The sequence below is a fragment of the Oncorhynchus masou genome, chromosome 13 (genome assembly GCF_036934945.1).
Source record: "Oncorhynchus masou masou isolate Uvic2021 chromosome 13, UVic_Omas_1.1, whole genome shotgun sequence".
NCBI lineage: Eukaryota > Metazoa > Chordata > Actinopteri > Salmoniformes > Salmonidae > Oncorhynchus > Oncorhynchus masou.
The window spans coordinates 53,078,463-53,101,714 of record NC_088224.1 but is presented as its reverse complement, the minus strand read 5'-3'; the positions used below and the strand labels follow the sequence as shown (position 1 = coordinate 53,101,714).

General features: G+C 42.1%; 1 protein-coding gene across 1 annotated transcript; it reads right to left on the bottom strand.

Annotated features, from left to right (window-relative positions):
- Window positions 1-2,770: 2,770 nt before the first annotated feature.
- LOC135552567 (putative lipid scramblase CLPTM1) lies at window positions 2,771-22,896 on the bottom strand. The gene is made up of 15 exons (XM_064984268.1): window positions 22,796-22,896; window positions 17,128-17,255; window positions 15,881-16,001; window positions 15,417-15,575; window positions 15,222-15,339; window positions 15,044-15,129; window positions 14,820-14,940; window positions 14,393-14,637; window positions 14,122-14,215; window positions 13,870-13,997; window positions 13,661-13,723; window positions 13,482-13,577; window positions 13,241-13,376; window positions 12,763-12,930; window positions 2,771-3,778 (listed from the first exon to the last, which is right to left on the bottom strand). Exons 1-15 carry the CDS (start codon window positions 22,838-22,840, stop codon window positions 3,543-3,545), a joined length of 1,944 nt encoding a protein of 647 aa, XP_064840340.1. The 5' UTR covers window positions 22,841-22,896; the 3' UTR covers window positions 2,771-3,542.
- Between the last annotated feature and the right edge of the window lie 356 nt (window positions 22,897-23,252).

Here is a 23,252-nt window from a genome sequence, read left to right as displayed (position 1 = left end):
GAAAGGCCTCTTTTGTGTCCTAAGTTTTCATAACTGTGACCTTAATTGCCTACCGTCTGTAAGCTGTTAGTGTCTGTTAGTGCATGTTCATTAATTGTTTATGGTTCATTGAACAAGCATGGGAAACAGTGTTTAAACCCTTTACAATGATCAGTAAAGTTATTTTGGATTTTTACAAATTATCTTGGAAAGACAGTTTATATACCCATTGATTCTAGAAGAATATAATTAGTCTCATGGGTTTAGTTTAACTGTCATACACCATCAGAACCCAAAATAAGTGTGTTTTAAGCTGTGAACAATGTACTTGTAACCAAACTCTGTATAGCCTCAAAACATGGTTAAAACCATTTTAAGCTCATGGAGTCTGCATCCATAGCCCTGTCACTGAATTTGTGTGGTTACATTTCTCCAGCCCCATCCCTCAGCTGTTTACCAAAGACAGTGGCCCTGCATATTTGTTGCCTGGAGATTAAAGCGGCAATGGTACTAGGTTAATGATTTTTTTTAATTTTTATAAATTACCACATTTTTAGCCATAACACCCATAAAACCTGACGGGCAAACAGGGAAATGGTTCCAATTGTTTTTCCACCATTCATTTTTCCCATAGAGGATTTTAGGAACACTTAAAATAAGGGTTATGTGGACTCCCGAGTGGCGCAGCGGTCTAAGGCAATGCATAGCAGTGGTTGAGGCATCACTACAGACCCGGGTTAGATACCACGCTGTGTCACAACCGTCCGTGACCGGGAGTCCCACAGGACGGTGCGCAAATAGCCCAGAGTTGTCCGGGTTAGGCCTAGAGGTCGACCGATTATGATTTTTCAAAAAAAGCCGATACCGATTAATCGTTCGATTTTTATACATAATTAACACTTATTTTAACACAAATAAAATCAATTTAGTCTCAAATAAATAATGAAACATGTTCAATTTGGTTTAAATAATGCAAAAATAAAGTGTTGGAGAAGAAAGTAAAAGTGCAATATGTGCCATGTAAGACAGCTAACGTTTAAGTTCCTTGCTCAGAACATGAGACCATATGAAAGCTGTTGGTTTCTTTTAACATGAGTCTTCAATATTCCCAGTTAAGACGTTTTAGGTTGTCATTATTGTAGGAATTATGACGCGTCGACTATTTCTCTCTATATCATTTGAATCTCATATACCTTTGACTATTGGATGTTCTTATTGTATTGGCAGCCTAATCTCGGGAGTTGATAGCCTTGAAGTCATAAACAGAGCTGTGATTCAAGCATTGCTAAGAGCTGCTGGGAAATGCAGTAAATTGCTGTTTGAATGAATGCTTACGAGCCTGCTGTTGCATACCACCGCTCAGTCAGACTGTGCTATCAAATCATAGACTTAATTATAATATAAACATACAGAAATACGAGCCTTAGGTCATTTATATGGTCAAATACGGAAACGATTTAAAAACATTTATTCTTTCAGTGAAATGCGGAACCGTTCCGTATTTTATAGAACGGGTAGCATATAGATATAAATATAGATGTTACATTGCACAACCTTCAATGTTATGTCATAATTATGTAAAATTCTGACAAATTATTTATGGTCTTTACACAGTTCGCAACGAGCCAGGCGGCCCAAACTGCTGCATATACCTCGACTCTGCTTGCACTTAACGCAAGAAGTGACAAGTTCTCTACTTAATATTGCCTGCTAACATGCATTTCTTTTAACTAAATATGCAGGTTTAAAAAATATATACTTCTGTGTATTGATTTTAAGGCATTGATGTTTATGGTTAGGCACATTTGTGCAACGATTGTGCTTTTCTTGCAAATGCGCTTTTGTTAAATCATCACCCGTTTGGTGAAGTTTAAGTAGGCTGTGATTCAATGATTAATTAACAGGCACCGCATTGATTATATGCAGCAGGACAAGCTAGTTAACCGAGTAATATTATCAACCATGTGTATTTAACTAGTAATTATGTTAAGATTGATTGCTTTTTTCATTAAAGTTTAATGCTAGCTCGCAACTTACCTTGGCTCCTTGCAGCCACAGGTCCTTTTGAGGCTGCACTCGCGTCACAGGTTGTCAGCCTGCCACGCAGTCTCCTCGTGGATGGCAATGTCATCGGCCATAATCGGTGTCCAAAAAGGCAGATTACCGATTGTTATGAAAACTTGAAATCAGCCCCTAATTAATCCACTATGCCTCGAATTATCGGTCGACCTCTAGTTTGGCGGGGTGTTTTTTTTTTACTCGAGCGACTCCTTGTGGTGGGCCGGGCGCCTGCAGTCAGTTGAACAGTGTTTCCTCCAACACATTGGTGCAGGTGTTAAGTGCGGGTTGGTGTGCCTTATTTCGGATGACTCATGACTCGACCTTCGCCTCTACCGAGCCCGTTGGGGAGTTGCAGCGATGAGACAAGGCGAAAAAGGGCTGATGTATAGCGTAGGCTTACCCTGGCATGACGTTTTGATAACCGGTAAAAAGCCTTGCCATGGATTGTGCATATGTGTGCCATTCCACGCTCAACAGTTTCCCGTGTGTATCAAGAATGGTCCACAACCCAAAGCACATCCAGCCAACTGCGGGATGAATTGGAGTCAGCATTGGCCAGCATCCCTGTTGAATGCTTTTCGACACCTTGTAGTATCCATGCCCAGACGAATTGAGGCTATTCTGAGGGCGTTAATGTCTTAGGTGTCCTTAATGTTTTGTCGACTCAAGTGTGTGTCAAGGTTGTCCTGCTTGGAGTGTGAATGTAGTAGAACAATTGAAAAATCATAAGTCCAGGCAAAAATACTTAAATCAGCTATTACTAGACATTTTGACATCAGTATTATTAACATTACAACCCGAGATTCTGTAGTTTCAGAACATACAAAATAAATTCAAGTGACAAAAAAAGAAATCAAGCCATCATAATTAATATATTTCTATTAATACCTACAAGGCTGTTTCTTGTTGTTGTTCAAGTTCGGAACATCGACCATTTGTTTAAAATGGAGGGTAGACTGTCTTTTGCGGGTAGTTAGGACAGATTGTGCATCTTGGTTCCCTTCACGTCACACTTGGCTCTGGACCCTTCCAGATTCCTCCAGCACAACTCACCAATTTCCCCACCATGACACATTGCGTTCACACATGGAATGATTTTTTTTTTTTTTAAAGAAATCACAAGAAATCCACAGATGGCGCAAAGATCTGAAAATTCTGAGATATGTACTGCAACTATCCACCCTCAACTGGGCCTCCAACATTCACAACCTGAACTCCAAATCATTACTGTTACCCAAAATATAAAGAATACAGTACATTACATTTGTTTTACTTCACTTGAACAAAAAATAAAAAAAATAAAATAGGAAGTCCACATTAATTACGATTCGCTGCAGATCCCCCACACAAAGAGGGAGAGTTAGACTGAAATTTGTAGCAGTGTCCATGACAGAATACAATGACTTCTTTTCTCTGGCAAATGACATTTCACTCTGCCTGGTTTCCACAGGTCCTCTTCACCCCAGGAGCGAGGGCGAGAAAGGCGGATAAGTTGGTCGTGGTTAATCGTTCTTCTTCTCATCCTTTGCTTTTTCTGTTATGGCTACGACCTCCCCAGCGGCTGCGACCTCCCCAGCGGCTGCGACCTCCCCAGCGGCTGCGACCTCCCCCTGCGCTGTGCTGTCCTTGTTAGGGTCCACTCCAGTGGGTTCCGCCCCGCTGGTGCCAAATTCGTTCATCCGGTTGGGATCCACCCTGTAGATCCAGCGCTGGTACAGGTAGACAAAGAATACTACGTCTGTGGGAGGGAAACAGAGTTATTACAGGGGAACTAGGGATGTAATGTTCACCAAAACCCACACCTCCTCTGAATGGCACAGATACACAATCCATGTCTCAAGGCTTGAAAATCCTTCTTTAACCTTGTCTCCTCCCCTTCATGTAAACCAGGGATGGGCCCGCAGACCATTTTGTAGACCAAATGGACCAACTCTGTCGAGGTCTCAACTTACTGTTGAGTTAGAATAATAGATTACAAACAGTGAAATTTGAAAATGTGGTTGTGCATCAGAAGTTAGTCTAGCGGCCAGCTAACTAAACTTGTAGTAACCATGGTCGAATTACTGACCGGGGTGAGGCCCCACTGTCCATCAGTTAGCATATGAAAACCTGCAAACATTTGCCTCCACCCCATGGCAAAATGTGTAGAATTGCAGGCAATTAGCTGTAAAACTGCCATTTTCTTTCTCTCCGCCACATGGCAATATTACTAGAATAGCATGTGTAGAACTGCAGGAAATTAACTTTAAAACGTCATTTCTCTCTTCTCGTTGTCACGCATCATACCGGCTGTATTTCTGTATTTTTGAAAGTTATATATCTTAAACGTGATTGCTAACATGCAAAACAAATGTGGGACTATGTCAACAATATACTAATGAAACAAATACCAATAGATGTTTTTGGGGTGAAATGTTTCTAAGTAGCTCTCTGTAGGTTTGGAGGTCCATCTGTAGCAGGGATGGGCAACTCCAGTCCTCTGGGCCACACTTTTGACCCAGCTAACACACCTGACTCCAATAATCAACAAATCGTAATCTTCAGTTTAAAATGCAATTAGTTTAACCAGCTGTGATAGAGATGGTCTGACACCAGTCCTCAGGACTGGGGTTGCCCATCCCTGACCTGAAGTAATGCTCAATACATGGTGCATTGGCAAATTCATTGACAACCTCAGCTTTAGTGGGTTAACTGCCTTATTCAGGGGCATAAGACAGATTTTTCCCTTGTCAGCTCGGGGATTCGATCTAGCAACCTTTTGGTTACTAGTCCAACGCTCTAACCACTAGGCTACCTGCCGCCCAATTGAATGAATTACTTTAGGCTTTGCCTATTTAGTAGGCTATAAAGCTGAGTGACTCTTATTTTGATCCAAAGCTAAAAATGAGTAAGTACAGACATTCTTTCTGATAGTCTTTAATAAATAAAATGTTTTGACTAAGTTAATCTGCTCGTGTATATGTTAAATCATTTGATATTGTGGTTACAATAAAGAATGGAAACAAAATAAATCCTATTCATAATTAATTATCAGATTCGTGTGAGGAGCTGTAATGTGGAACAACCCGCCAACTGACAGAAATATTCACACCTCCATTAATTTACAAGGGACAGTCGAACAGCTCGGCTAGGTGTGAAAAATCCCAATTTGTGCCAGTTTACACCACAGATAGATTCTGCGGTCAGTCAGAGTTAAGTCATATTGTAAAGTGTAGCCTAATGGCCAAACTTGCAATGTATTCGAGGCTTAGTTGTGTTAAATGCAGATGACACATTTCATTGTACAACTGACTAGGTATCCCCCTTTCCTTTAAGTCCTCTAAAGTTTTACATTTAACTTAATATCACAGAACTGAATTACCCTAAAGAAAAATGCATCAACCCCTAAAATGCCAATTTATTATAATCCGCATAATTCAAACTAAAGACGGGGTATGCTAAAGACGATGAGAAAGAATGTCTTTAACCCTGCTTTATAGTACAACTTGTTTTGAACGAAAGCCCCAAACAAGTGAATCACTCGGCCCTGTGCTGAAAAATATAGCTGTCCACGGTGCTGAAACAACCTTCAGTGCGCCATTGAATTGCCAACTTTCCCTATATGTTGATATGTGCAGTGGCGAAAATTGAGGAGACAGGAAACACTTAATTACACTGAATAAAAATATAAACCTCAAAATGTATAGTGATTGGTCCCATGTTTCACGATTTTAAATAAATGGAACATTTTCATGGATCTTACGTACAAAAAGCTTATTTATCAAAAATGTTGGACTAGTGTGTTTACATCCGTATCAGTGAGCATTTCTCCTTGGTCAAGATAATCCATCCACCTTACAGGTGTGGCATATCAAGAAGCTGATTAAACAGTATGATCATTACACAGGTGGACCCTGTGCTGGGGACAAAAGGCCACTAAAAATGTGAAGTTTTGTCACACCACAAGTTGAGGGAGTGTGCAATTGGCATGCTGACTGCAGGAATGTCCTTCAGACCTGTTGCTCCCAAGCACAAAGCGAGGTCCATACAGAAATGCTTTGTCGAGAGCGGTGTGGAATAACTTGACTGGCCTGCACAGAGCCCTGACCTCAACTCCATCAAATACCTTCAGGATTAATTGGAAAGCCGACTGCAAGCTAGGCCTAATCGCCCAACATTAGTTGCCCGACCTCACTAAATGCTCATGGCTGAATGGAAGCAAGAACCCGCAGCAATGTTCCAACATCTAGTGGAAAGCCTTCCCAGAAGAGTGGAGGCTGTTATAGCAGCAAGGGGGGGACCAACACCATATTAATACCCATGATTTGGAATGAGATGTTTGACGAGCAGGTGTCCACATACTTGGTCAAGTAGTGTAAAGCAACAGGAATAAGACATATGCTGCTTTTGCTGCCCGTTTGAGTGTTTAATAGCCTACTGATTCCGTGAGCACCAAGCCTCAAATAACTGCAAAAAGGTTGGCTAAAGCAATTTCACAAATGTCTGTTTTTAATCTTTGCTATGCTGTAAAAAGGCTTTTTTTGTAAGACGACTCTCTGGTATTACTTATTTATGTAGTGTTGTGTACACTGTTCCAAAACAGGCAGAAAAATGTTGTAAGCCAACATGTCGTTTGTCACAATCTGCAAGCAGCTCTCGCTCCTCTACCCTCCTTTCCCCCCCACCTCCTTATTGTTATTATTACAATTATTATGATCATCTCTATAATAAGTAATGTCATTATCATTAGTAAGCTTAGTATAGTATCATTGTATAACCACCATTGAGCTGTAGGCCTAAGAGTACGTCCTGTTTAGTTTTAATACCGTAACTTGCTATGCGTGAAGCCTCTCCAGTTACATGAGGTCCACCTAGTTGTCGACACCTCATAAGCAGCCCAAACATATTAAACATGAATTATATACTAATGGTTGTTTATCAATTTCACCTACTGTAGATGAAAAGAGCTTGCCAAGTTTTCCAATTGTTTTTACTGGTTCCAATTCTGTATTTCATCACTAGGTGGAGACATTGAGCACCAATCTGTATGGTCTACCACACATCTCTGTGAGCACCACCAGCTGAAGAGAGTTATCCCTAATTGTCTTCCCCATGGCCTAGATCCCCCAATATCAAACCTGGGCCTCGGAGCCAGTTCCACTGCATTTTTTCATTGTTCCTCTCTAAATCAGGGACTGATTTTGAACCTGGAACACCAGGTGTGTGCAATTAATTAATTATCAGGTAGAACAGAAAACCAGCAGGCTCCGAACCTCGTAGGGTAAGAGTTGAGCACCCCTGCCCTATATAAACTTGTCCATTCACTTTGTGATTATCCACTGAAAGCAGAAACGTCAATGTTTTAAAACTTGCTTAATAAAACAATTTCTCATGGTCAGTGAGCGTTGTACCTTTTCCTTTCCAATGCTGTTTACACGTTTCAAAGTTACACCTCGGCTCACGTTGGTTAAGCAACCTCTATTTTTTTCCGTATAATTATCAACCCATAAATAATCTACACCTACATGCAAAATCCTCTTGACAATGATTTTACATCAGGCCTAATTGACATATGCCTAAAATACCACTAGGCTAATAATCACATTTTGCTTTTGATTATTTAATCAACCTACGTTCAAGTTATCCATTTGTAGCGCATAAAAAAATTGATTTAGAGAGTTGTTGAACGGGGGTTAGGAGTGTGTTGATATGAACGGTAATATGATCAAAATTCCTCTCAACCGGCATAATACTGTACGATTCAGTGCAATGCCTATCAACATATCGGAATAGGTTAAATAAAGGTTATGCATGCCAACATATAAAGGCAAGAATTAGGAGTAGGCAAAGTGATCGTGTCAGGCAAAATTTATAGTTTTTAAATGTTTTACCATTGTACATCAAATGTTGCACTCGCATTCACCTTGGTTGTCTGAAGCATGCTGTAGAGTTCACAGCTGGCAATGCCTCATCTGCGGACCAGGTGTAAATCGTTCGGCAGCCTAAACTATTATTGGGATACAAAAGAAGCCATGCAACCTTGATGGGCCATCAGCAGGATAATAGACTTGCTGAGTTGAGTTCTATTTTTAGGGACTAAAAATGTATGTATAGCCAGGCCTGGAATTTCATGATTTTAGGGTCATGGCCATTCGGCCTTCAATAGCTGCCAGGGCACCAAGGCCCTCTGCAAGGGCACCAAAGCCATTAACCAAAATAGCCAATTAAATTAATTTGAAAACCAAAGGGATACCCCCCCCAACTATTCTTATGAAAAACACAAGTGTTTGTAAATGTACATAAATAATTAGCGTACATGTTAAAGTGTAGGTGATAGCCTATGCTTATTGGCTACAACCTCTCCGGACCGATGCTGACATAAGGCGCCTGAGAATGTAGCCAAACTTTAATGAGACTTTCAATTACATATATATAGAGTGGCGTACAGCAGGTCAGCCACCACAGGCAGACTCGAAGGCTGGTGGCAGACGGATTCTACACCATGAGGCGATGGCTCCCTCTGCTGGATGTGCCAGGTCTCGACAGGCTCTCCAGCCAGGACTAATTGGGGCTGAATGTGGTTGGCTGATTGCTCACCAGCTGTACGAGTCCCATAAAGCTGCCAGAAGGGCAGCACACAGAGAAAGGGACTGGGGGAAGAAAGGTGACTTCCGTATAGTTGGAGACGGTGCCTGAGGTAAAAGTAGGGAGTTCAGTTTTTGTGCCCGACAGGATATAGCAAGACCCGGAGCCCAGAAGACGGTATCCTTTTCTTTTATTATTTAAATAAACACCCTTGAAACCGAGCTAATCTTACTCTGTGTCTGATCTGTGTAAACGTCTTGACCAAACCCCTTGGTCTGCCACAATAGGCTAAACGCCAGTCATGTTTGACAAATATAATGTAGGAACATTATTGTCAAATGGCTTGATTCTGTCGACATACTTGAGTCACCTTTCGTTCTGATAGAGAAAGGTTAGTGCCTGTTGCACACTGCAACACCCACCTTGCCACCGGAGCAGTCTTCCAATAATCATACGACTGCACTTTGTGACATGAATTGAGTATATAGTATGTTTTTTGGTCATAGTATGGATATAGTTAGTATGCCAAAATTTCCCAGATGCCGAGACAAAACGCGAAGAGCACTTTTTGCCAGTCCCGTCTGGTCCAACGACGGTGGGTGTGTGTCCATAGGCGACGTTGTTGCCGGTGATGTCTGGTGAGGACCTGCCTTACAACAGGCCTACAAGCCTTCAGTCTAGCTTCTCTCAGCCTATTGTGGACAGTCTAAGCACTGATGGAGGGATTGTGCGTTCCTGGTGTAACTCAGGCAGTTATTGTTGCCATCCTGTACCTGTCCCGCAGGTGTGATGTTTGGATGTACCAATCCTGTGTAGGTGTTGTTACACGTCGTCTGCCACTGCGAGCACGATCAGCTGTACGTCCTGTCTCCCTGTAGCGCTGTCTTAGGCGTCTCACAGTACGGACATTGCAATTTTTTGCCCAGGCCACATCTGCAGTCCGCATGCCCTAAGGCCTCATTCACACAGATGAGCAGGGGACCCTGGGCATCTTTCTTTTGGTGTATTTCAGAGTCAGTAGAAAGGCCTCTTTAGTGGCTTAAGTTGTCAAACCTGTGATCATAACTGCCTACCGTCTGTAAGCTGTTAGTGTCTTAACCTCTTACATCTATGGGGGCGCTATTTCATTATTGGATAAAAAAACGTGCCCGTTTTAAGCGCAATATTTTGTCACAAAAAGATGCTCGACTATTCATATAATTGACAGCTTTGGAAAGAGAACACTGACGTTTCCAAAACTGCAAAGATATTGTCTGAGTGCCCCAGAACTGACGCTACAGGCGAAACCAAGATTAAACTTCAAACAGGAAATGAGCAGGATTTTTGAGGCTCTGTTTTTCATTGTCTCCTTATATGGCTGTGAATGCGCAAGGAATGAGCCTGCCCAATCTATCGTTTCCCCAAGGTGTCTGCAGCATTGTGACGTATTTGTAGGCATATCATTGGAAGTTTGACCATAAGACTACATTTGCCAGGTGTCCGCCCGGTGTCCACAGTCGAAATTGGTGCGTCAACTGCACGTCTTTTTCCAAGCGATTCAGAGTAGACATCCACGAACGATATATCAATGAAGAGATATGTGAAAAACACCTTGAGGATTGATTCTAAACAGCGTTTGCCGTGTTTCAGTCGATATTATGGAGTTAATTTGGAAAACAGTTCGCCGTTTTGATGACTTGAATTTTCGTTTTTTTTTGGTACCCAAACGTGATGTACAAAACGGAGCGATTTCTCCTACACAAAGAATCTTTCAGGAAAAACTGAACATTTGCTATGTAACTGAGAGTCTCCTCATTGAAAACATCCAAAGTTCTTCAAAGGTAAATTATTTTATTTGAATCCTTTTCTGGTTTTTGTGCAAATGTTGCCCGCTAAATGCTACGCTAGCTATCAATACTCTTACACAAATGCTTGTTTTGCTATGGTTCAAAAGCATATTTTGAAAATCTGAGATGACAGTGTTGTTAAGAAAAGGCTAAGCTTGAGAGCTAGCACATTCATTTCATTTGCGATTTTCATAAATAGTTAACCTTACGTTATGCTAATGAGCTTGAGGCTATAACTGGATACAGGTTTTTTTCATAGCCAAACGTGAACAAAACGGAGCAATTTGTCCTACACAAATAATATTTTTTGAAAAACTGAACATTTGCTATGTAACTGAGAGTCTCCTCATTGAAAACATCTGAAGTTCTTCAAAGGTAAATTATTTTATTTGAATGATTTTCTTGTTTTTGTGAAAATGTTGCTGGCTGAATTCTAGGCTTATAGCTATGCTAGCTATCAATACTCTTACACAAATGCTTGTTTAGCTATGGTTGAAAGCATATTTTGAAAATCTGAGATGACAGTGTTGTTAACAAAAGTCTAAGCTTGAGAGCAAATATATTTATTTCATTTGCGATTTTCATGAATAGTTAACGTTGCGTTATGCTAATGAGCTTGAGGCTATAAATAGGATCCCGGATTGCTCTACGCAAGAAGTTAACGACCGTTCCACAAACATGAATTGTTTATGGTTCATTGAACAAGTATGAGAAAGTGTTTAAACCCTTTACAATGAAGAAATTTGGATTTTTACAAATTATCTTTGAAAGACAGGGTCCTGAAATGGGCCGTTTCTTTTTTTTGTTGCTGAGTGTTGTATGTAGTATATTAGTATGGGTATTCGAACACAGCTTTAGACTATTTAACCATAAACGCAATTGTTTAAAACACAGTCGTTTGTCATTTTATGAGGCATGTCTTGCCACGTTCTGACCATAGGAATGTTAAGGGGATTATTTTATAAACACTTCCTCATATGCAATTCAAGTCAGTACTTCTCTCATGTTCTCAACTTTCTTTTGTTGTCTAGCAGCCAAAGACAAGTGTTCTAATATTAAACAACCCATGCTTGTTGATGAGTCTTTGGGTCTTCCCTATTTCTGAAGGATATTTTCATTCCTGTCATATTTGCGGTGCACTTCTGAGAAGGGTGTTTTTCCGCCAATTGCATTTTGGAACATTTGTGCTTATAGCCTACTGCAGTTTGCGCATTGCTGGACTTCTGTGAAGAAATAGTTTATCAACATTTTAAGCAAACATTGGGATCTGTTGCATCAGCCTCGTTGCTTGTAAATGTTTAAAAATAATAATGCATGTACAGTGGTTGTATTCATTTGGGATCTATTGCGTCCCACAACTGTCCCAGAGTATGTTTGGAATATTTCTCTCGCACAGAAAGGGCAAGCTGATCAATAGAGGTCAACATTTCTACTATAGATTGACATATGCTAGAGTTTTTTTGCTGTTCCTTTGGCCTACTCATCCTGTTGGCTGATGAAAAGTACATGCGGACAGAGCTAACATTTTCAATATGAGCCTCCAAATTAAATAAGGACGCGATCCGATGAATCCGTCTGTCTTGTGGCCTCACTGAACGCTTCGATGCCTGTGAGAAGGACACCGATCACGTGATGGGCATTGGCTAATAAGAATTAAGATATCTGGCGATTGGTAGCAGGGAATTCATTAACTTAAATTCAGACCATTTGAAAACACAACAAATACAATAATAGTACAGCCCAGATTAAAAACAGTCGCATTCCACCGTGATTGCAATTGCTTTAGCCAACATGTTGCAGATCATTTATTGTTTAATTATTCTAGGCTCCTTTTTCACTTATTTTTATAAATAAAATGCTTGAACGAAATTATCAGACCAAAAGTTCACCTAACAAGACTGAAGTTTGAAATGTCTAACTCAATATCACAGACCTGATTTTCCCTAATGAAAATGCCTCAACCCCCTACAAAATGTAAATGTATTATAATCCACATAATAAAAGCCAACTCATAATAGGGCATGATGTATAACCAATAGTAAGTAGTATACAGTATTTGTTCATCAGCATCTTTGTGTTTTTGTTAATAAAGACGCCCTCTAGTGGTTCAAATGAGCATTAATGGCCAACACTGCGACTCACTGACACGTGTCCCAGCATACCGCTCACTATAATGCAACTTCTTAAATGATGAACCACTGTAGTCGTTTTAACAGAACAGCCCAAATTATAAATTATATATATCAACGGGATAGTCATTGTTAAGAACCGGAATGGGCTGTGCTAAGTGTATGAAATGTGTGTGTTTGGAGGGCAGTGAGTAATAACGCACCGTCTCGGAGACATCCTATCCTGTACATCATGGGCATCTTGATGACAAAGGCGAACAGGTCGTCGATGAAGGTGTTCAGTGCCTTGTAGGTGAGCATCCTCCATGGGAGGTGGGCCACAGACTTCATCTTATAGTTGATGAACAGCTGTGGCGTCATTGTGATGAAACCTGAGCCAATCACAAAGCAGACACGACAACACGTCATTGAGGGTAGAATATCTCTCAGAATGTCAATTCATTTAAAAAAAAGTCATTTAGGAGAGAATGACAAGGACAGACTATCAATAAGGATTAAGACGGCATAGACCGCCACATGTCCTGGACTGCGCAACAGATATTTAGCAATGTGATCATCACAGCATAGAAAACGAGAGAGGAAAGGATGATTTTCCAAGACCAGGGTGGAGCTCAGTCCCATTACAGATAAAAATCAGGCAAAATATATCACGCTTCTGAACAATGACCACCAGTGACTCACCAAAGGTTAACAAGAAGCCATAGAGCATTCCCAGTACGAATGAGTACCAGCCTTTGTGCTCTTGGTACAACACACTGTAGACGGCATAGCACCCGAACAGAGGGTAGAGCAGCCATGACAGGTACTTGAAGGCCATCTGCACAGAGGGAAGAGGACAGGACAAAAACCATCAGTACAAGATTGTCCATGCGAGCGGTAAATGAAGATAGAATGGTGGTGCCGCGTTGACGCGTTTCCTTACGTCGTCGAAGACTTTGGTGGAGGACTGCACGTACGTTGACTTGTCTTTTATTGATAAGCGTGGGAGGATCCCGAACAATTTGTTCTCTCTGTCCAACTGGGGAGGAGACACATCCGGATGAGCTAACAGGGATTCATTTGTGCAACCAAACGCATTGAAATACCCGTCGTCCATCTCACCTTGACGTCCATGACCTTGGTGATCTTCCAGAAGTCGATGAGCAGGCCGATGAACACGCTGACCTGGATGTTATGGGACACGAGATGGGGATTAGTAAAGGGACCACTCTGCTATAGTACAATGGTCATGAATGACATGCGTACAGAGCCTGCCGTGATGAGTGACATTACATTAATCCTTTTTGAGAATAAATGAAAAACCCACTGACCTGCACCACGAAGTTGGTCTCATTGTCCAGGATGTAGAGCAGCACCACCAGGGACTGGAACACCCCAAAGATGATGGAGCGCACAGACAGACCCTCCATAGACTGCCTGCTGTTCCAGAACTGGATGTCTGACACACACACACACACACGAGTATAGAAACAACATTCTACCACACCGTAGAACACATATAATCCAAAAGTGGTCTTCTAATAGGCAGTTAAGCTGTGGGAACAGAGGCACGGCGAGCTCACCATTCTTAAATGCCAGGAACTCAAAGATGCTGTGTACGATGGAGACCACGATGGTCACGCCCAGGAGGTACGGATTGGTTTCCAGCAGGGCCACCTACAGAGACAACACAGTTCCTTAGCAACTGTTACCAGAGAAACAACATGGAGTCTAGACTCCGGGACCAGTCTGATTCTAAAGATGTGCTACATTGGAGGAGCAAAAGCAAAACCGAGATCTATATCTCCTTCTCTATTTACACCATGCCCCGGCCTATGACCTCTAACCCCTGACCTTGACAGAGTCCTGGTCCTCGTCAGACTGCTCGTAGGTGTCCTCTGGCAGGAAGTTCCATGGTGAGCGGGCGTTCTGGGCAGCGTAGAGCTGCCAGCGCCACAGGGACAGCGGGCAGTAGGACAGGCGCAGAGGCAGCGACTGCAGGCTCTCATTGATGGGGTAGTAGTCTTTCTGCAGGTTCCAGTAGTCGTTGAAGTAGACGATAGGATAGTAGTCGCCGCTCACCGCGTCAAACTTCACATCTGTTAGGGTTGGGAAGGGTAAAAATAATGGGTTGAGAAAATGACAGCCAGAATAGAGCAGTAACTAAAAGGTATTTCACCTTTAGTTAGATTTTTGCAAAGAAGCAGTAGATCTCAACTCTCCTAGTACATGCTCTGGTATAACCCACAGAGAAGCGAGAGAATAGGTGGGTAGAGCTTACGTTGGTCCAGTGGAGGGGGGACCGAGCCCTTGACCCAGGCTGTATGGTCATCCACCATGTTGATGGTGAGGTTGGGGTGCCAGTGGGAGATGATCTCCACTGGGCCGTGGCTCTCCGCTCGCTGGGGGAGAGGAAAGAGGAATGGCAGTCAATCAATACTGTGTGGTCTGGGTCTACGGACTGAAAAGGAATGAGGTCTATGAATCATGGTAAACACAGCTGACCTTGATCATCTCCGGGTCGGTCTCGGTCTCCCCCGTCAGCAGGTTCTTAGTCTTCACAAACTTCCTGCGTTTGAACTTGTTCAGCACTGAAAGAGTCAAAGAGGAGTCAAACCACTTACACACTAGTTTGAAAAGGTCATGCATGCACCAGAGTAGGCGGTGTGTGTCCGTTACTTACTTCGCGTGGCATGGACTGTTGCTAGCCGACGATACTGGCTCTTGCGTTTGGGGTCTGGGTGGAATCCGGTCTTTGTGAAATACACGTGGATGTAGAGGGAACCATTCATTTGCACCTTCTGTAGCACATAGGATCAGAGAGAGAGATTAGAAAATCCTACTCTTACCTCTCCCTCCCCAGTCTCCCCCCCCTCACCTCTTGGATGTCCAGGTCCAGTGAGTGCTCATAGCAGCCATCCCCCTCGTCTCCAGTGTTCCAGTCTCCGTAGACCAGGTCTCTATGGAACCAGAACAGGGACTGTGTGTCGTTGAAGTCAGAGAAGACCTCATCCTGGGAGATGTACACATACAGGTCCTGAGGACAGAAGGAAAAACAGGTTAACATTTATTTCCTTCATGTTCTCCTATTGATTTGCCCATATGGTACTACTTTGGGTGGTTGTTTGCTGTGGCACAGCTTCTTTGTCCGGCAGTGTGCACTAAATTACTGAGCGCAAGTCAACAAGCGAGCCAGGACCAAGCTCGTCAACGGACACCAGCTGTTCACCCAGAGAACCTTCAATGAGCAGCAGGCACAGACCAAAGGTCAACCAGGAAGTCAATAGTCACATGACCTGGGGTTAATTGCTTATGCAGAACGGTGCGAAAAGGTTGGCGTACCATGAGGCTTTCCTTGGGGAAAAGGTTTCGGCTGGGTAAATGCGGTGCCCCTGCTGGGGTACTGGGGTCTGGTGTAGAGGACCTGCGGAACCAGCTGCTGATGGCCCAGATGACGAAGATCCTGCAGAGGACGAGGACAAGGGAAGAGAAGGTCAGCTTTGTCTAATTGAAACCAATTCAACATCTTGAAAAATCCCTTTACACTACACATTTTACTAAGTGGGATGCTTGGGACCATAGAAACATAATTATACTTCTACGATTGAGACCACCCAACTGACATCACCCCATTGAAGTTTAAATTTAAACCAGTTAAGGTAAGGGTTAATGTTAGGGTAGTACCAGCGATCCCACTTAGCGTCTACCGTAAAGTAAGTGTGTGTGTCTGAGTTGGAAAGGATTGAACCCTGTTGCCTAATCTGATGGTCTCGTATCCCATCGAGCTACCACTGTCAGGTTCACAACAACGGGGGTTTCTTCCAAGTTTGACATCTTGTTTTGAGCTTCAAGTAATCAGTTGACTGAAATACTCTAGGGGAATGTGTTGCAACAGTAGGAAACTCTCACACCGTACTGCTTCTATGATAGGAGCCAACTCTCCTGGTACTCATTAATGCACCTTCATGTCATTCTAATCCCTCGCTGGCCCCAGTACTCTGTTTCTGTCTCCACTCATGAGAAGACCAGCAGAGTATAGAGTGATTCCAATAGGTTGAGAACATTTATCATCATCTAGCAAACACTGAAAGTTAAAACAAAATCACATCTTTAAGACACCTCCGAGATTCATTTAATTAAATGCTGCTGGTGTGCATGACTTGAATGAAGGTCTTTAGTCATTGTATCAACAACCAAGGTTGCCTCCCTATCACTTTAAACCCTGTGTCTTGAAGTGTGAACTGGTTTCTCTCCAATGAGTGCAATGTGTCTCTGGCAACAATCCCCTGATATGACACCACAATACAAAGCCTGCATTTAAATCTATTAGGCACTGTAAATTAATTGACTGCGGGTCGGTAGAGCTGTAATGGGACTGAGTTCCACCCTGATTCTAACAGACCTAAACTAGCAGACCACTCGAGGTGAATGGCATGGCCCAGGCCCCATTAGAGGATTGCCTTATCAACCCTACTACTTAAAAACACATCCCGCATTCAAGTAAACAGGGGCTGTCTATTGTCTATTCATATCAGTGTGTGTGTATACACACACACACACACACACACACACACACACCTCTGACCCACCTGAAGAGGACTCCTTTTATGACCGACCATGCATTGGGTGGTGGAGCCGGCTGTTGCGGTGCAGGGTCCCCAGTAGCAGTCTGTACAGCCTGGCCATCCACGGCTGCAACAGCTCCATTGCTGCTCACCTACACACACACACACAATAGATCAATCAGGGAATCCTAAAATATGTTTCCTTCCACTAGCTAATTATAGACTAAAAAGATGGAAAAAAACTATCAAACTGGCTTGTTACAGATGAAAAGCTGTACCTGATGACATAGCATAGTGCAAATAAATAGCACATTTTCAGCAAAAGTTTCCATGTACTGAATTTAAAAAAACGGAAGTTCAAATGGGATTCCATAGCATTTCCATTGGTTGTCACAAAAACTGTTGCTATCAATAGCAAACTTGCCCAATCTTGTCTTGGTGGATGCCCTCTAGACAACAGTTTACTGATAAAGGAGAGTGTTTTTTTAAAACATCATCCATTTCACTAGATAGGTGACATATTTTCATGCGAATATTCTAAACTTTGCCTAAACAAAATATGTACATTTTCCCACCAGAGACATTTCCATCAAACGGACTAGTTTTGGATAAAAGTCTGTGCGTGATGACATAGTGCACATGACTTTTGCTGTTCAATTCCCATGTACGTTTTCAACTCTAAATGTTGTGTTATATAGAGAATGTGCCCAATCTGGTATTGCGTGTATAGCCTACATAATGAGATTATTATGGACAAAAGAACTAGGTTTCAAAATATCAAAACGGCAGCCAAGCATCTACAGAATAAGACACTCAATATTTATTGAAAAGGAGCATCAAGCTTATCACCTTGAACTTTCACCACCCTGTGAAGTCATCAATTGATTTAATCTGTAGATGAATAAAATGCATGGTTTTCCGAGTCGTAGTGGGACGACCACATATCATCGCGTGACTCACGCGATATCAACGTTTACTTTGATATCCACCTCCATTTATTGCATAAAACATTTTACCGACACAAAAAGATCCCACAATCTTGAACGAACAAATTGCCTGAAGAAATTGTCTGTTGTAGGGATTAGAGGTCGACCAATTATGATTTTTCAATGACGATACCGATTATTGGAGGACCAAAAAAAAGCCGATACCGATTAGTCGGACGATTTTTATTTTTTATTTGTAATAATGACAATTACAAAACCGAATGAACACTTATTTTAACTTAATATAAGTGTTGGAGAAGAAAGTAAAAGTGCAATATGTGCCATGTAAGACAGCTAACGTTTAAGTTCCTTGCTCAGAACATGAGAAAGCTGGTGGTTCCTTTTAACATGAGTCTTCAGTATTCCCAGGTAAGAAGTTTTAGGTTGTAGTTCTTATAGGAATTCTAGGACTCTTTCTCTCTGTACGATTTGTATTTCATATACCTTTGACTATTGGATGTTCTTCTAGGCACTTTAGTATTGCCAGTGTAACAGTATAGTTTCTGTCCCTCTCCTCGTCCCTACCTGGAACACATCAACTACAGCCACCCTCGAAGCATCGTTACCCATCGCTCCACAAAAGCCGCGGCCCTTGCAGAGCAAGGTGAACAACCACTCCAAGCCTCAGAGCGAGTGACGTTTGAAACGCTATTAGCGCACATCCCGCTAACTAGCTAGCCATTTCACATCAGTTACACCAGCATAATCTCGGGAGTTGATAGGCTTGAAGTCATAAACAGCGCAATGCTTGAAGCCTAGCGAAGAGCTGCTGGCAAAATGCACTAAATTGCTGTTTGAATGAATGCTTGTATGCTGGTGCCTACCATCGCTCAGTCAGACTGCTCTATCAAATAGACTTAATTATAACATAATAACACACAGAAATACGAGCCTTAAGTCATTAATATGGTCGAATCCGGAAATTATCATCTCAAAAACAAAACATTTATTATTTCGGGTGGCATCCATAAGTCTAATTATTCCTGTACCCTCGCAAGGCAGCCGGCCCAGAAATCCCTAGCCGTGTCCTCGGAGCATGCGCAGACCAGCTGGCTGTACATATTCAATCTCTCCCTATCCCGGTCTGCTGTCCCCACATACGTCAAAATGTCCACCATTGCTTTTTTGGGTAAAGGAACAAAGGTAACTTAACCAAATGACAATCGACCAGTAGCACCCACTTCTGTCATCATGAAGTGTTTTGAGAGACTAGTCAAGGATCATATCACCTCTACCTTACACCCTAGATCCACTTCAATTTGCTTATCGCCCCAATAGATCTACAGATGATGCAATCGCCATCGCACTGCCCTATCCCATCTGAACAAGAGGAATACCTACGTAAGAATATTGTTAATTGACTATAGCTCAGCCTTCAACACCATAGTACACTCCAAGCTCATCACTAAGCTTCGGGACATGGGTCTGAACCCCGCACTGTGCAACTGGGTCCTGAACTTAGGAAGTTAGGAAACATCACCTCCACTTCGCTGATCCTCAACACAGGGGCCCCACAAGGGTGTGTTCAGCTCCCTCCTGTACCCCCTGTTCACCCATGACTGCGTGGCCACACACGCCTCCAACTCAATCATCAAGTTTACAGACACAACAGTGGTAGGCCTGATTACCAACAATGACGAGACAGCCTTCCATGGAGGTGTAGGCCCAGGAATATAACATCCCATCCAACGTCAACAAAACAGCTGATCATGGACTTAAGGAAACAGCAGAGGAAGCACCCCCCTATCCACATCGACGGGACCACAGTGGTGAAGGTGGAAAGCTTCAAGTTCCTCGGCGCACACTTCACTGACAAACTGAAATGGTCCATCCAGACTGTGCAACAGCTCCAAAATTTGGCTTAACAACTAAAACCCTCAAACTTTTACAGATGCACAATTGAGAGCATCCTGTCGTGGTGTATCACCGCCTGGTATGGCAACTACACCACCCTCAACCGCAGGTCTCTCCAGAAGGTGGTGTGGTCTGCCCATTGCATCACCGGGGCCAAACTACCTACCCTCCAGGACACCTACAGCACCCGATGTCAAAGGAAGGCCAAAAAGATCATCAAGGACAACAACCACCCGAGCCACTGCCTGTTCACCCCACTATCATCCAGAAGGCGAGGTCAGTACTGGTGCATCAAAGCTGGGACCGAGAGACTGAAAAACAACTTTTATCTTCAGGCCATCAGACTTAAATAGCCATCACTAGCCAGCTACCATCTGGTTACTCAACCCTGCACCTTAGAGGCTGCTGCCCTATATACATAGACTTGAAATCACCGGCCACTTTAATAACTGGAACAAGTCACTTTAATAAATGTTTAAAGATTTTGCATTACTCATCTCATATGTATATACTGCATTCTATTCTACTGTATTTTAGTCTATGCAGCTCCGATATTGCCCATCCAAATATTGCTATATTCTTAACACACATTTAAAGGAATGGAGTTAATTGTGAAATTGTTAGATATTACTGCACTGTTGGAGCTAGCAACACAAGCATTACACTACACCCCCAATACCATCTGCTAAACATGTGCATGTGACCAGTAAAATTAGATTTGATGAAAATCTCCATTAGGAACTTAGAAAGAGGGGGAATTTAATAGCAACAACTAGGATGAGTTTCTAACAGGACTAGGATTGTGCCTTTGGCTTCTGGACAACGAAAGAAAGTTGATATGAAAACCAATTGAACAGGGGAGCCATTTTCATTAATGGCATGAGGAAGTCTTTATAAAATAATTGCCACCACATTTCTATGAATGGATTTTCGCAAGGCTACTTTGAATTTTTTTTATTTTAAATTTTACCTTTATTTTACTAGGCAAGTCAGTTAAGAACAAATTCTTATTTTCATTGACGGCCTAGGAACAGTGGGTTAACTGCCTGTTCAGGGGCAGAACGACAGATTTGTACCTTGTCAGCTCGGGGATTTGAACTTGCAACCTTTCGGTTACCAATCCAACGCTCTAACCACTAGGCTACCTGCCGCCCCAAAGCAAGGCAAGACATGGCTCAAAGTACAACATTGAGGTTTCAAAGAAATATACGGCTGTACGCTCATTTAATTGTTATTTGTTGAGCAATTACTGTGCTTACTAAAGCACATTTCACTTCAGCACGGGCTTTTTGAGGAGCTATTCTCCTGCACTGTGTGTGACAGGTGATCGGCTACTTCGCTTCGCAAACTAGCCTCCGTATGCTGTGCATGTGTGATAAAAAAAGATGCATGACAAAATTGAAAATACACACGCACCAATTTAATTCCACTCAATTATGCAAATGCACCTATAGACCGATAAACATTACCGGACAAATGTATTATCGGCTGCTAACCAATTAATGGTTAACATCCCTAGTCTGTCGGCATTCATAAAATTGTACCAAAACTTCCGGTTTCCATTACAGCTGTCATGATTTTACTCACATAAAAACTGTAGATGGAAATGTGGTTAGACAACAACAAATTTGACCATGTCTGGAGTATTTTGTTCTGTCGACAGTAGAACATATTAACCAAAATTGTGCAGTTTCCATGATCACTATAAGAAAAGATCATTGATTTACCAGCAAAACATGTTTTTCTACCTAAGACCAACTATGTCAGGTGTAAAATAATTGCACATTTTTCCTCTAACCTAACCCAAAATTAGGTTAACAACTTAACCCTACCCCCAGCCGACGTTAGCCGCCTCGTCGACTGGCTAGATTTCATAACATACTGTAAATCGAGCAAATTCTTAACATATTATGCGAAATGGGTGAAGGACATCCACAAATTAATACATACCATACTAAATGGAGCGTATCGGATTTACATACAGAATAATACTAAACGCGTTGAGACCAGTTTAGGAAAAACTATTTGTCGTTCAATCTTCTCGGTGTGTAATGGGATAATTCAACACATTTCTCATCCCTGGATTGTGGTACAGTGGGTTTTCAACCCATACTTTGCGCCAGCTCCGCTCTCTCTTAATCTACACAGGTGCAGTTGTAAATAAGCAGGTCGGATATGTTTGTTAGTTAATAACAAGATGTAACATCCATAACTCGTTAACTACAGCAAATCTAGAAAGCACATCCCTACTTGCAATATTTAAATCACATCGATGTTCGATATATTCTCAGTGACGGGCGGTGATTCGTTTCGCACCCAGTCAATCAATAATGATAGGCAGCAGACTAGTCTAGTCAATCAAGGAATTAACGTTAGTCCATTGAAGAACGCCGTTAGACAAATTAATCTGCTAACGTGAGATGGCTACATACGCCGACCAAATAGCATTGTAAGTCTAGCTAGCCACTTGTAGCTAACTAGTTAGCCAGCTAATAATAACTAGCTAACGTTAACTCATTTAAAGCCAGCTAACCCAATAATATACTGTCATGACGTGTATCTGTTTCCCCAAGTACCGACCTCATTATTTTATTTAGAAATAGGTTTGTCAACAGTTCTAATGTTAGTTTATCAGAAAATAACAGCTACCTTGCAAGATGCAGTAATAAACGCATCGTGAAAGGCAGGGGGTCGTTTTTAAACCGACCGGCATTGACAACGTCAGAGGCTCGTGTGAAATGATCACAATTCAATAACAATATCTGCAGTGCCACTCACTCCTTTCGAGTTAACCATATGCCGCTATTAGTAGTCACAAATTGAAGACAGTCATACAATTTCATTCATTTTACCTCGCCGTTGGTTTGCGGAGAAGCTTCGGTCTCCTGCGACGCCATCTTCGCTGTCTCTGTCGCACACTGGCAATGAAATTGCAGACCTCGCGTGAGTTCAGATTGGTACGTCAACGTGATGTTTTTTGCAAAGAAGCAAGTCATCCCCTGTTGGTTTAAACAATAGAGACCGCGGCGTGTTATATCTGCCACATTCTCTTTACTGTATGCTGTGCCTATTGTAACTCAGTGATCTTTAGTACTTTAAAGTATGTTTTACTTAATACTGTAACGACGTTTTTCGGAGTATCTGTACCTTACCATTTATAATTTTTTGCCAACGTTTACATTTACTTCACGACATTCCTAAAAAAGTTTTACACGATACATTTTCCTGACAACCAAAAGTACAGGAAAATGGTCCAATTCACGGACTCACAAAACACAAATGTAAATTATGTGTGTCCCTGGCTTCCAT

What these genes read in the sequence shown, in the direction of transcription:
- LOC135552567 (XM_064984268.1), bottom strand. Translation starts at nt 22,840, where the DNA reads ATGGCGTCGCAGGAGACCGAAGCTTCTCCGCAAACCAACGGCGAG. An exon ending in CTCCGCAAACCAACGGCGAG is followed by an intron (nt 17,256 to 22,795) that starts GTAAAATGAATG and finishes GTGTGTGTGTAG; the next exon opens with GTGAGCAGCAATGGAGCTGT. An exon ending in CCACCAAAGTCTTCGACGAC is followed by an intron (nt 13,377 to 13,481) that starts GTAAGGAAACGC and finishes CCCTCTGTGCAG; the next exon opens with ATGGCCTTCAAGTACCTGTC.